This window comes from Strix aluco, chromosome 4 (assembly GCF_031877795.1).
Source record: "Strix aluco isolate bStrAlu1 chromosome 4, bStrAlu1.hap1, whole genome shotgun sequence".
In the NCBI taxonomy this organism is placed as follows: Eukaryota; Metazoa; Chordata; class Aves; order Strigiformes; family Strigidae; genus Strix; species Strix aluco.
In genome coordinates, this window is record NC_133934.1 from 51,275,636 (window position 1) to 51,289,968 (window position 14,333).

At 43.5% G+C, this 14,333-nt stretch overlaps 1 protein-coding gene across 8 annotated transcripts in view; it reads right to left on the reverse strand.

Moving 5' to 3' along the window:
* FAM13A (family with sequence similarity 13 member A) overlaps positions 1-13,846 on the reverse strand; it is a 139,953-nt gene extending 126,107 nt beyond the window's left edge. For 6 of the 8 annotated variants that reach the window (XM_074823087.1, XM_074823086.1, XM_074823085.1 and 3 more), the window contains exons 1-3: positions 13,712-13,846; positions 10,894-11,083; positions 8,348-8,557 (exon numbers count right to left, since the gene is read on the reverse strand). In XM_074823087.1, the coding sequence (XP_074679188.1) occupies positions 8,348-8,557; positions 10,894-11,083; positions 13,712-13,738 (427 nt within the window). In that variant the 5' untranslated portion in view covers positions 13,739-13,846. Of the gene's footprint in view, positions 1-8,347; positions 8,558-10,893; positions 11,084-11,728; positions 11,898-12,966; positions 13,063-13,711 lie in introns of those variants that run through there. The other 2 variants (XM_074823083.1, XM_074823081.1) reach the window with 2 other exon arrangements.
* Positions 13,847-14,333: the final 487 nt, after the last annotated feature.

Consider the following 14,333-nt stretch of genomic DNA (forward strand, 5'->3'; position numbering starts at 1 on the left):
ATAATAGAGTACAAGGCAAGAGAAGCCTTTTTAAGTTTTATATGCGTGGAGAATTCATTTTTATGTATCTGTTTCGGTACCACAGACTTAATATGAATTCTTTCATGACAGCAGGCCAAAGTTTAAAATGCCAGTCAAATTACATGACCAAACATTTCAGCCAATTAATTATATTCTTTATTTCTACAGCTAAGAAATTAGCTCCTTCAGAAAAGTCAAATGTCAAATACGCATGAAGCAGATGAGCAAAAATCTTGTTTGCTTATTTGTCACAAGCATTTATTTCAAATTTTTTTTAGAGCTATACAGAATAAAACCAATCATGACTTCACTACTGTGAAACAGCTTGGTAACAGTATGAAATCTGATTTATTGTTTTTATTTCTGCAGCAAAATTTCAGGATGCTTCTGAAGGCTGTATTAAATGGAATAACAATAAGGAATTTAATTGGATTTGTATTTGCACTGATCAAAGTGGACTGGACAGTCTCTCACTTGATTACTAATTATCTTGCCATGAAGCTTAAAGAAAAACAAAACACAACTAATTTCCACATAGCCAGAACATTAAAATTCAGCTCCTAACATGCTTCTCTTTAGATAAAGAAAAACAACTAGCACATAGTGTTTTCTACTATAAATTGCTTGCATTTATGATAAGGAAAGGCAAAGCCATCTCTCAGGAATAATGCACCTCTTCCACCACCATCACCCTACCACCTAATTAGGGAATGCCCTTGAGAACTAATTGCCTCTCTGAGCCTGCCACTGGGGCTTTAGATTGACAGGTACTTTTCCAGTCACTGAAGGATCTTCCATCCCTTCCATACTAGAAAGATGCTAATAACTGCCACGAAACTTTCTGAACATCGGTTTGCACTCTGACAACAAACAAAGCTCATGGCATCAGTTGTATTTGGTGGGTAGGATGTCCCTGTTCATTAACTGCGATATATATATATATTATGTGCTGCGGATCAACATCAGAGATTCTTATCGCTGGGCACAGCCAAACCTTTGTTCATTTCTGACTTTCAAGAAGAGAGACAGATATCAGATCATAAGATCTTGAGAAATTACCCTAATTAAAGGACACAGAGACACTGAACAACATGAGGCCGCAAACCCCGTTTACTGAGCTGATGTCCTGGTTTTGGCTGGAATAAAGTTAAATTTTCTTCCTGGTAGCTGGTATAGTGCTGTGTTTTGGATTTAGGATAAGAATAATGTTGATAACACACTGATGTTTTAGTTGTTGCTAAGCAGTGTTTATACTAAGTCAAGGACTTTTCAGCTTCTCATACTGCCCCGCCAGCGGAGGCTGGGAGTGCACAAGAAGCTGGGAGGGGACACAGCAACGATAGCTGAACCAAACAAGCCAAAGGGGTATTCCATACCGTATGATGTCATGCCCAGTATCTAAACTGGGGGAGTTAGCGGGGGGGCACCATGGCTTGGGGCTTGGGCTGGGCATTGGTCAGCGGGTGGTGAGCAATTGTATTGTGCATCACTTGTTTTGTATATTCTGTTATTATTTTCCCTTCCACTTCTGTCCTATTAAACTGTCTTTATCTCAAGCCACAAGTGAGTTTGTTTTTCTTCTCCCAATTCTCATCTCCATCCCATTGCAGGGGGGGAGTGAGAGAGAGACTGTGTGGTGCTTAACTGCCAGCTGGGGTTAAACCACAACAACCATGAAATTCCTTGTCCTTATGAAATGGGAGAAACAAAATATGGCTTTCCTCTTGCCTCCTTTTCCATTGTAAAACCAAGGGAAGGAACTCAAGCTTTTCTGCCAATACAATCCAAAAATCAAAACTAATTTGTTAATTCTCCTGCTGCTGACAATTTTTTCATGGATTTCAGCTTTATTTTTAAAAGTGACTATTACAATTTGTGGTTAATTTAGGGAGTGACATGCATACACAGCACTTTGTACATCTTTCAGGACAAGTGTACCTCTGCTATCCATGACCATATTACCTCAAATAAAACAGCTTTTCAACTTATTAGAGAGCAAAAATAGTCTTGAGTCATAACAACCAATTGCTTGGAGCATTTCTCCTCCTTTTGTCCACCTGCTAGACTATTTTTCAATTTGCTTCAAAGTCAATCACTAAGGTTTACTCAGCTGGTACTGACCATCAGAGAAACATTAGAGCACCAGAGCTGTTTATGCTACCATGCAGACAAGCATCAAATGTACCAAAGCCCTAAGCTTATGTATATGCCTACTTTCATGAAGTACAAGCTGTCCTGTGGAAGTCAAGACTACCAAGCGCAGTCTTTCTTATTCACAGAATCACAGAATCATCTAGGTTGGAAAGGACCTTGAAGATCATCCAGTCCAACCATTAACCTAACACTGACAGTTCCCAACCTCACCAGATCCCTCAGCGCTATGTTGACCCGACTCCTAAACACCTCCAGGGATGGGGACTCCACCACCTCCCTGGGCAGCCCATTCCAACGCCTAACAACCTGTTCTGTAAAGAAATGCTTCCTAATATCCAGTCTAAACCTTCCCTGGCACAACTTGAGGCCATTCCCTCTTGTCCTATCTCTTGTTACTTGGTTAAAGAGACTCATCCCCAGCTCTCTGCAACCTCCTTTCAGGTAGCTGTAGAGGGCGATGAGGTCTCCCCTCAGCCTCCTCTTCTCCAGACTAAACAACCCCAGTTCCCTCAGCCGCTCCTCGTACGACATGTGCTCCAGACCCTTCACCAGCTTCGTTGCCCTTCTCTGGACACGCTCGAGTAATTCAATGTCCTTTTTGTAGTGAGGGGCCCAAAACTGAACACAGTCATCGAGATGCGGCCTCACCAGTGCCGAGTACAGGGATAAGATCACTTTCCTGTCCCTGCTGGCCACGCTATTTCTGATACAAGCCAGGGAGATTCAGTCAGATTAAAGAGGGTGGCATGAAGCTAAGCATATGCTTTAGTCTCTGCAGCATCCTGAGATGAGACAAATGAGCTTGTCAATAATGGAAACAGCAAAGTGCCAGAGTTTCAAAGGCAATTCAGGAACCTGTATTCAAGCCATATTTTCACATATGCCCAGCTACCAACACATTAGTGATTTTCAAGCATAGTACATGAAGCTCTTTTGAAAATTTTGCCCAATACAGCAGAGAGAAGGAGAAAGGAGTAAAAGAAGAATGAAAGCTAAAAGGGAAGGTGCTCTCAAGGCAGAGTCAAAGGCATTTTTTATTTTGGGAGCCTGCCAGAAGCCATGTGAAGCATACGGCATGACAGCAGGGGTCTGCAAGAGAAGCCTAGCTAGATGAGCAGCCAGGAAGGGTTCAAAACCAGGGATAAGATGGTGGTTTCTAGGCTGAAGAAGGGAACAAAACGAGCAGCCTCAGGCCACATCTAGGCTCAGCAGCCAGAAGACACAGAACACAGCATGACACAGGCAGAGGACCAAGGAAGCCAGCAAGGGCAGTGCAGCACCTCAGAACTGAGCTAGGGACTCAGTAGTGAGGGACAAGTCAAGGAGACAGCTGAAAAGGACAGGCAGTCTCTCTAAAAATGTTAATTAACCAGAAACAGGAGCCTCAACAGTGTAGGAGGCATAGACACATTCGCAAGGGTGTTTTCAGTCTTATTTAATTTCAGTATACACCCACAGATCACAACAAGAGGGACATATTTTCCAATGGTTCATCCTATTTCTGTACATATTGAGTTTCTTTGACATGCTACAGACTTGATTTAATTCCCCAATCCATTCCTCTTCATGCGACTCCTTCCCCCTGCAGGGCACGCCACCTGAACATCACTAAAGGTACCAATGCCTGCAGACAGGTGTGTGTAATTGCTTTGCTCTTGTCTCAAATGGTCTGACCCCAAACAACTCCAGCCTGGAAGCACTGAAACCCTATCAGCACAGTGCCATGCCCTAGCTAATTATCTCTGCTGTGAGGCGAGGAAGAGAGTCTAAGGCTCAGTGTCATGCTACCATGTCTGCATAGCTTTCAGCTGCCTTGCATACTACCAGCCTGGAGAGCATACAGAAAAGCTTGCATCTGTCTGTAGCTATCAACGTGCCCTAGGAAGTTAATCTTTGGCACATAGGCAGCAGGTTGTATATTGCAGTACCACTGCGCTCACCCTGCTGTTGGAGGAATCAAAGCATTTCTTTCCACCTCCACAACCTACAGAAAGTGGGACTCCAGTCCCTCTGCCAAGAAGCAATCTGCTTCAGACACGATCCTGCCCCAGAGGGAAAAGAAAAAAATTAAAAAAAAAAAAAATAAAAATCACACCTTGTTGCCATCAGTAGCAGAAATGCTGGAAGTCCTCATCATAAGAAGGTTGTGATCACAATCCAACGTGAGACCCCTTGCTCTGCATCATTATGGCACTTTGCAGAGCTGTATTTATGCTTCATTCCAACATACTGAGAGCAGAGCACTCTCACTTCTTTTGCGGCTCTGCTGAGTGTCATCATCTGCATAAGATACCCACCCAGTTCCAGGAGTTTTTACTGCATAACAAACACCTCCTTCTTGTGGAAAACAGAAGTTATTTTTCCAGTTTGGAACTGGTCCTGATCACACCAAAATGACAATAAAAGCCAAAGGAAAAGGTTAAAATGATGCCACAAGAGCCCAGAGAACCACAGACATCTAGTGAATCTGATTTGCTGTACTGCTGCAGTTACTGTGGTTAAAGGGTCAGCTCTCACCTATTAATTTTCACACTCATTTTCACAGTCACTGTTCAGGTTGAAATTTGACCTCTAAAATCCCCCAACACAACCTATATTTTTGGTTCTGCTTGTTCATGTAACTCGAACAGCTGCTGGCTACTAAGCATTCCCTACACTGACCTGTTGATCCAGAAGGGAGTTGCTCCTTCCCTTCCACCACCTCCCATCACTCTCCCTGAAACTAGCAGGGCTGTTCATGGGCACCAGATAAAACCTTGCCAGCCGTGGCAGGTTGTGAGCGGGAGGTGGTATGTGAGATAGAACTCGCATCTAGCTGCTGCCCACTGAAAAATATAAATTCTCTAGGATGGAGCAATGTCAAGAAGTCAGAGTGATCAAATAGCACTCAACTTAATTAGACTGAGTACCAAAGGCAGACAGGAGCCCACATTTCATTGTACCCCAACTGGAGGAGGGAATGCAACAATGACAAAAAAAAAAGAAATTCACATAAGGGAAAAGATTTCTGTATGCTAAAAAGGAAAAGTACAACAGCAACCTGTCTTGCTGAAAGCAAGTGACCTGTGAAAGGGTGTAAGAGCCCTGCATAAAGTTCCTAGTATGTACATAAAAGCCACTGATCATGATATAAAAGATAAGGAATGAAAAGCCAGAAGGAATAAACAAGCTCAAGCAGGGATTGCTGTATGGGAGCTGCTGATTTCTTCCAGTCGAGATGTCTGAAAGAAACTTTCACCACTCTAAGCATGGCCCATTTTGCACAGGCAGGCACAGCTCTGCTCTCCAGTGAAGCCTCACAAAAGAGATTGTGATGGACATTTTTTACCCCAGGAGTCCCTGCAAGAAGCAGCCTTCATATTTGTCAGGCGCCCTGAGGAGACTGGCCAACGCAAAGATCACTATCAGCATGTCCCTGGCCTGCACTTGCTACACACATCTCCAATCAACATCATTTACAGAGGGAGGCCTTTCTCAGCTCCCACTGCCACTGCCCTTCTCCAAGGGCAGAGAGAGAACGTGAGGACACACCAAATGGCCTTTAGGATATACTTCATGATGTTTTCTGGAACTGCATAGTCTTGGTGTTACGCTGAATATTTATATAAACAGCAATGCATCAGGATTTGGGGGCAGCATGCAGAGCTCCATTTCACATGACATTGCACAGGCTGCAGACAGCATGCCAAACCAGCTGGGCGGACTTCCTGAACTATCAAGAGGTCAGGTTCTCTCTTTTTCATAAAAGGGCAGATTATTTACTCTTTGGTTTGGTAACAAAGACTATACCCAGAATTAAATAGGGTTACAGCTACAAGTAAAATTCGTAATTTTCAGTCCTACTATTTTTAACTAGAGGAATCACTCCCTAACAATTTTTATAGGAAGTAAAGTAGTTGTGTGTTATTCTCAGGCCAAGATCTCAGCTGGCTTAAAAAAATGCTGATACCAATCCTTGAAAATATTCCAGAGGATCTCTAACATAATCCTAAAAACCCGTTTCCCATGCAAAGCTTCAACAGGAGGGAATAGAGGTTATAACACAGCTTGTAATTGCCTTTACCGTAGACATGCAGCGAAGTGGCTCCAGATTCAAAGTTATTTTTTAATAACCTGTTGGCTCAGAAACAGCTTGACCTACTTTCTTCATAGTTTACAAAAAGAACACCCAGGCACGCGCTCTCTTGGTACTATTTTGCAACGAATATCCTTGTACATACTTTGATAAGTGAACAGATAACTCCAATCCTGCACAGCTGGTTGATCATTTAACTGTAAACAAAGGCCCATCTACCACTTCAGCTAATCTGAACCTGATGAAAGTCATCAGTGCCTTTCCCAGCAACTCATTTATGCTGTATTTTCTAGGGCATGAAAAACCCCTCAGTTTTCTTCAAATTTGACAGAAGTCTTCCCCTTGCCATAATGGCCAATCTGGCATTTTTCAAATAAGTTTTTTTTTCCTAATCAAAATTATAGTGGGACTATAACTGGAGCTTATTGTGAAACACAGACAAACTTAGCTATGAAGACACGTCACAGTTGGGCTGACTTTTGCAGAACTGGGTTCATAAGTTATACCAGTAACTTTTTTTTGAAACAAGAAAGCTTGGTGGGTAAATCTGCTAAGTAAGGATATCTATCTCATTTCCACAGAAAGTACTGGGTGGGATTTTGCATTTCCCGTGGGAAGAAGGAGCTTTCTGCAAACAGCGCTGTTCACAGAGTACATCTGCAGCTCCTGGTGCAATACACCAATATGACCTTTGTGGGGACAGGGGTGTAGAACAGCAAAGGTGCGACTTAAACAAAACTGCCACTCAAACCATAATTTATAAGAAAGAACATGAGTCAGATCCGGTGAAATCTAAAACACACGAAAGAAAGCACAGTGATGACCAGAAAAAAAAGGGACTTTTTAAAACAACGGCACCTTCCTACACAACACTTCCTGAACCCTATCCTTGGGCCCCAGTCAACTTTACTAAATGAGGAAGGTGTTTTACACAGCCCACAGACAACCTGATTACAGCTGAAATGCCTGCACTCAAGAGAAGGCACAGAGCTCTTCTTCAGTGCACCCTCAACAGTTTGTACAGCCCCCAAAAGGAAATAAAGAAAAGACACAATCGTGTTCTCCCTCCTCCAGGCAATGGCTAAACTTCATCTCCACTGCAGGCAAGAAAAGTGGAAGAGAGACCTCAGGACAAGAGTGTGAGAGCTTTGCACCATCTTCCACTGGGGATGAATGTCAGAGCGCATATTCCTCCTCTGCATCATGCATCACATTTGCCTGCTTTACTGTAAAAAGCACATCTCTAGTAACATTTACTCACTCACTTTGCAGCTTCTTAGGAAGACAGCGAGAAGATGTATTGACTGCCTGCAGCAAGAGAAAAGAACTGCCCCCGAGCCACATGGTCAAGGACCATGGCCAACCACCACTTATTCCATATAACAACAACATGGACTGTGTGATACAAATGAATTAGATTGAGAAATCATTTGACAAATGTTGTGAAAATTTCAACTTCCCAAAGCAGAAGTGATGTTCTTTCTTATGGTTGATCCACCACTTGAAGAGAAAAAAAAAAAGGAAAAAAGAAGTCTTTCATGTTCTGTGCTATGACAGGGAATAAAAGGTAAAGACTGCTGTTACTTGCAAATTGGCTCATTTTTTGATGGGTAGTCACATTATTAGTGACAAGTAGAAATTTAGACAACATATGCTTCGTGACCAATGGATTAGCAGATGAATTTGTTAGAACTTTTCAGAGTTCATTAGAATGAAATTGCCAGAAATCACCCTAGCAAAACAGAAGCAAATCTGTGTCCTAAAGAGACTGGAGCTATTGTCTACAAGCTTGCTCAAAGAAACCAGCTGATCATTTCAGTTTATATTCAGCAGTTATAACTGGATTAGAGAATTATGAATAGTCCAGACTTTACCAAACACCTAAGAAACAACTTTCTGTCTCTTTTAACAGAATTGCACATCTGTTAGCACTCTGAAAGCAGCCGAGAGCTAAAGTCAAAGGAAACGCAGAACAAAGTAGGTAAACAAAGAAACAGAGAGTATTGGTTATGCTCACTGAATAACCAGTTATAACCAGATAACCAATTATCCACAAAGCAAGCGCATTGAAGGATGGAGATTTTACCTCTCACTTACCCTGGTAAAGCTGAATGAACCTGGGATGCAAGGCAGAGGTGATAATCCCATCTGGCAACTCTCTCAAAAATAACTTCAACAGACTGGCTGCTGAGTACACATCACCATCTTTAACAAGTTCCACCTCTTCTCCACGCTCGTATTGCAGACGCAACTGTTCTACCATTTTCATGCTGCCGTTTACCCTGAAGAGGCCTTCCTGCGTCATACCTGTAATTATATATTGCATATGAGATTGATCTGAACTAAGGCATCCCAGTGATATGATGAAACAGATATTCTAGTGTGTATAATACACTCGCATATCACTTCAGGCCAGACACCGCACACCCAATGAAGGGGATGCAGAAAGAGGAAGATTTCTGTGGAGGAAGCCAGATGGATCATACTCTATCAAACATCACTTTCTAGGCAGGTGCTTCAGTAAAGTGCCTAAAACTGAACTCAGTAAATTAATTTTTCACCACACTTTCACCACAAAAATTCTGCCTTTTCTAATACTGTGCCTATAGACCTGCTTATTCTTCTTCAGAAACATAACACTGAAAGGATCAAAATATATATGGTTTTCATCAGTTCAGAGTAGACACCACAAAACAGCAGTCTGACAGAATGCTTCCAGTCCAAGAAATCAATACTGATGCAGCAGAGTTTGTGGAGAGAAATAACCTCTTTTACTGGACCAGAAGACAAACTAGTCTAGTAAGTGAAAAAAAAATGGACAAGCACTCAAGCATTTTACTTGACTAATATAAGATACTGCTTACAGAGCTTGTATTCCTGTATTCACAACAAAACGCATTCTTACACGGTATTGCTGTACTGCCATCTTGGGGGCAGCAGAAAACACCACATCTCAATAATGATTTTCTTTTCTGCAGCACTACGTGAACAAAGGACACAGTCCCCACGCAAATAAAACTTTCCTCTTCCTCAGTCATTTATGGAAATAAAGAGAGGGTAGGCATACTGGTAACAGTAATCAGATACTACTAAATTCAGCACAGGAAAACTTGGCTTCACCTATAAATTTAAAAATAGCCAGCTTAACGCAAACTTAGTTCAAGGATGTAGCTGCCCAACAGTCAGCTCAGCTTTTTCAGATGGGTAGTCAGTTCCTCATGAGCTAGAGAGACACTCTGAAATGGTCTGGCTTTAAAAAGCCCTACAATGTCTATTACAACACCTTTGCAGAACAGGAGATGTATGACAATACTGAACAAACAGCAACCACGATTCACAGAACGCTCTGCCTCCAACTAGTTTGAATTCATACCTGGGCTTTTTAAAAATGTCTTCACAGTTAACTTCACCATTAATTCACAAAACAAACATTAGGCAAGTACAGCACATCCATTTCAAGAACTTCCCATGTAAGAGGGCATCTTTGAGATCTCGCTTGCACTTTTGAGAAAAAATTGGATTGTATCTTTATTGGGCTGGATAATCACCTTGGCACTCGGAAGCCTAGCTAATCCTGCTGCAGAGTAGAGGACTTGGCTTGTTTAGTTCATATTTGGGACACGGTTGTGTGGGATTCAGATCTTTTTATGGAACACAGAGCACAGCCCACAGCTTGCAGTCAAGAGTGTTTGTTAGCTTCTGGTTTTGATTAAAACCTAAATGATGCAAAAACTTTTTCCATCCTTGCTCTTTCAGTGTTCTAGCAGACCACTTCAAGGCAAGTTGAAGTAGATCAAGCTAGATGGTGCTGTATAAAGGTAGGATAACGTTTTAAATTTGCACTGTACCTTAATCCAAGCTAACTTTCAAGCCACACTTGCATCGATCAGCTTCTGAGGGTCTATCAAGATACAGACATGGAATCTAAGGCTCTGCAACTGGATTATCATTACTGAGCAGCTAAAAGAAAAACCTTAGGGTAAAACCAGATGCAGCTTCTTACAAAATGAAATTACCTCCACAAAATCTTTTCCATTGCTGAACAACTGCCACAGATTACATCTGCGCACCAGTGGTGCTCTAGATTTCTGCAAAGAACAGAACAACAGGAACTAAAGTCCCATTAAATGAATGCAAAAAGAAGCTAAGAACTGGACACCTACTTCCTCGAGAGGATTAATAATAACTGGAATCTATCTGAAAACCTGTAAGAACACGTATTCCTATTCAGTAATGTTCTCTGATGTGGTGGGGGGTGTGTGTGTGTGTGCACGTGAATACCTCTGTATGTATACTTATGTCTTCTCACCATCAGAAAGTGTTAAAGACAAATGTTTTGTGACTAGAAAATGACACAAACCTTCACAAATGAAATACATTCCATTTATAAACTGAACAGCTTGTTTATGAGAGTGTGCTGCTTCATAACACCATAGTTTACCTTCATAAACATCCTATTAAAAAGTAAGTTCAGCATCAAGGCAGAAAAAAAAAAGAAGCAAACCACACACAGTAATAGTCTTTGCCTGTGGTTAGTGCCACAACCTTATTTAGCCCCTGTACCACAAAAAAAAGACAGATCCCTCCCTTTGAAGAGTCTTACAGAGAATGTTACTAAGCAAAAGTGACTCCATTAAGCTTACCATGCTGGGTGAGGTACTCGACTATATTCCACACAACTATTGGGATGCCATTCTTGCTTAGTCCCTGCTGCTGGAGCTCCAGAAGACTCACACCAAACACCTTTGGACAGGTCTTGTCCCTCTGCTTGTTCAGTGGAAGTGCGGCTATCTTTTTCATGTCCTCCTTCAATCTCACAGCCGATTTGCTTTGCTTAAAGGAGCAGAGGAAAAAAAGTATGTTAGTCACACTTGCTGTAGAAGGTTGCATAGTCAAAACATAAGCACATCCATCAGAACTGGCTTCTATGCTCCAGAAGAAGGTTTTGACCTTACTTCCTTTTAATCCACAGGAAAATCTCTGTAAAGTAGGAAAATAAAAATGAACAGAGGAAAAACTAGAAGAGTAACTAACAGGAAAAGGGTGTAGTTAAGATAAGGGAGAAAGATACACCTTTGTATGCAAGCTTGTTACTAGAGTAACAAGTTAACTGGGAATCCCAGGAGACTGCAGTTGTAACTCATGCAGTTCACATGGGTTACAAAAGCAACTGGACAAACACCAACCGAAAAATCCCAATACACCACCATTAGTTCAGGTTGTCTCCAGGATGCCTGTCAGAGTCTGAGAGGCTACTCTGGGGGAGGTTCACTGCACTGTTCTTCCAGATGCTGTTCCCTAGGGATTCATTTTGGCCATTGTCAGGTGAAGTGGATCCCTATGAAAGACTTTACGTTATGTTTAGTACCTGCTAAGTCTGAAATTTAATTACCGAGGTTTTAAGGTTAGAAAGGGACTATGTAATCTAACCACGCATAGTAAGGATGGTGGAAAACCCACTCCACAATAAACCCTTACTTGCATGCATCCCACAGGTTCTTCTGGAGGCACAACATTCTCACAAGTTTTCAATTGGCAGTGACAGAGAAAACATGAGACAACAGCAAATAAAACCCAAGGGAATAATATATAATAGAATTCATTTATAAGATCAATAATAAGCAGAAATCTAAATCAGCATACCACAGTTGTGATTTCCATACACACCTAAGCATTATTTCACTAATACAGACAACCACAGTACAACTCATCAAACCTCACAAAAAAAACCCTCAACAAAAAACTAGTAAGTTTTTCTGCTGATGAATTTCCTTGCATTTCTGACATCACACTGCAGGAACCAGAGGCCACTGCTACCATGGCATTCAATCTATTTGTTTAAGAAGTCCACTGCTAGAGTGATGGTTAAAAATGAACTTATTCCTACTGTGTTTTATTAACAAACAGGTAGTAGAAACCTTACAGATAGAGAATATTGTACAGTAACACAAAGAAGTGCTCAGACTCTTACCTAGATCTTGGCGCTTGACTGTGTTAAGACAGATTTTAGCAAGGCATACACTTTTTATTTTAAACAAACCCTTGAAGTCTCCCCGTTTGTGAGACAATATTTTTACTGCAGTCTGTAGCAGCATAAACATCTGCATTGGTGCTGCTATTAAGCATGACTGTCCTTCTTTCAGATATAAAATGATCTGGCAGTTCACTCACTTTGCTGTGTTTTTCCCATTAAACACAGCTATTTGGAGTACATGTGTGTTCTGCAGTCCCAGGTCCTATGCAACACTTATCTGATCTTTACAAAAGATGTTGCTTGCATAAAGATCACAAATATGTTTTATTATTTGTGAAGCAGAACTGCAATATATAAATAAAAACACCATTATGTGACCACCTTGTAAGTATTTATGATAAACAGTACATCCATCAGAGTTTGAACTAAAATTTGACTGACTTATTAAAATATCACATCTCTTTTTAAAAGCAATGTTCCCATTCAGGATTAAATGAATAATACATGATTTTCACTCCAGGCAGACACATGCCGAGGCAAAAATCACATAGTCTGGGTTAAATTCAGAAGACAGCAAAAATCCTCTGAGCAGTTTCTGAGCAGCTGTGATGCTCACAGAGCTTTTCCAATTAAGGCCTCAAATTAGCCTCACGATCTTGCTCAGTTACAGGTTTCCAGCCTGTTTCCTTTTCAGCATTTGAAAACCTGAGTCACGGAGCTGGATTTACTTGGGGAAACTCACGATTTAAATTTGCAAGAGTATCAAGAGACATTTCCCATGTCCACAGGAGCAGCAGAGGAAATTTTTGAGCTTGTTTCAGGATCTGGAGAGGACATGCTAAGTAGGAACAAAAAATTACGCAGTTATCCAAAATATACATCTAACACAAATCAAAATGGAATCACCCCCTCAAAACAGCTCCGAAACAAAGAGTTCAATGTTATATGACCTTACAGATGGAAGATCTGATTTTACACACGGAAAATTTGTCCAAATATTAATGCAACTGTTACTGATCACCAAGACTGGAAAAAGCAACTTAATCATCTCTGCACGATACCGCCGCGAAGTGCCGCCCAGACAACATGACTGGAGTTGAGAAAAACTGTTTATATGCCGCAGGGACGCACTTTTTCAGCTCATCCAACAACCTTAACACAGGGAACGATGCAGCGCAGCTGCTCGCTGGCTTAAAAAGCGGGAAAAAGAGAAGCCTGGAGTCGCCTTTATTAATCTTCACCTTTCCCAAAGGAGCGGCAGCTGCCGAGAGGGGGATGGAGCGCGCTCGGGACGAGGAGAAGGCAGCGGGCCCGAGCCGGCCTCTCCTCCCCCCGCGCCCCGCCAGGGACCGCGGCGGAGGGTGGGCGGGAGGCGGCAGCCGGCAGCCAGCCGCCCCCCGCTCCCCACGGCCCGGCCGCGCTCCGCAGCCGCTCCCCCGGCCGCGCCTCCCCCGGCCTCCCGGCCCGGCCGCCCAGCCCCTACTCACGCGTATGGCCAGCGCCCCGGCCCCCATGCCGGCCGGCGGCGGGGCCGGCTCCCGCAGCCCGCCCTGGACGCCCGCCTTCGCTGGGCCCGGCGGCCCCCTCAAGGCGGGAGGCCCGGCCTCAGGATGCCGCCCGGCCTCAGGATGCCGCCCGCCCTGCCGGCCCGCCCCCGCGGCCTGCGAGGGGAGCAGGGCCTGCCCCCTGCCCCTCCCGCGGGAGACGCCGGGAGGGCCCGGCGAAGAGGGCTCTCCCTTACGGAGGCTCCCCGGGCCATGGCGGACGAGGGGCAGGCCCCGCGGCTGCCCCGGGCAACCCCCCCCCGGCATTACCGCGACCCCAGGCCAGGCAGCCGGCGGCTGCCGCTTGGTGCCGAGCGGGATGAGGGGACGCTCCGCCCGTGTGAGAGTCTGGGCTCGATCAGAACCGGGCTGCTGCTGGAAATGTCACCACAAAACCCCCTTTCAGCCAAGTGACATTAGCGGGGCCATGGTGAAAATAGCGAGCGTCTCCTGCCCTCGCACACTTAAAGGTTAACAGAGCCGGCCAGCATGGCCTGGAGTCAAGTCGGCGAGGCAAAACAAACCCCAGTGCCAAGGAAGCCTCTGATGGCACGGCCTGACTTGT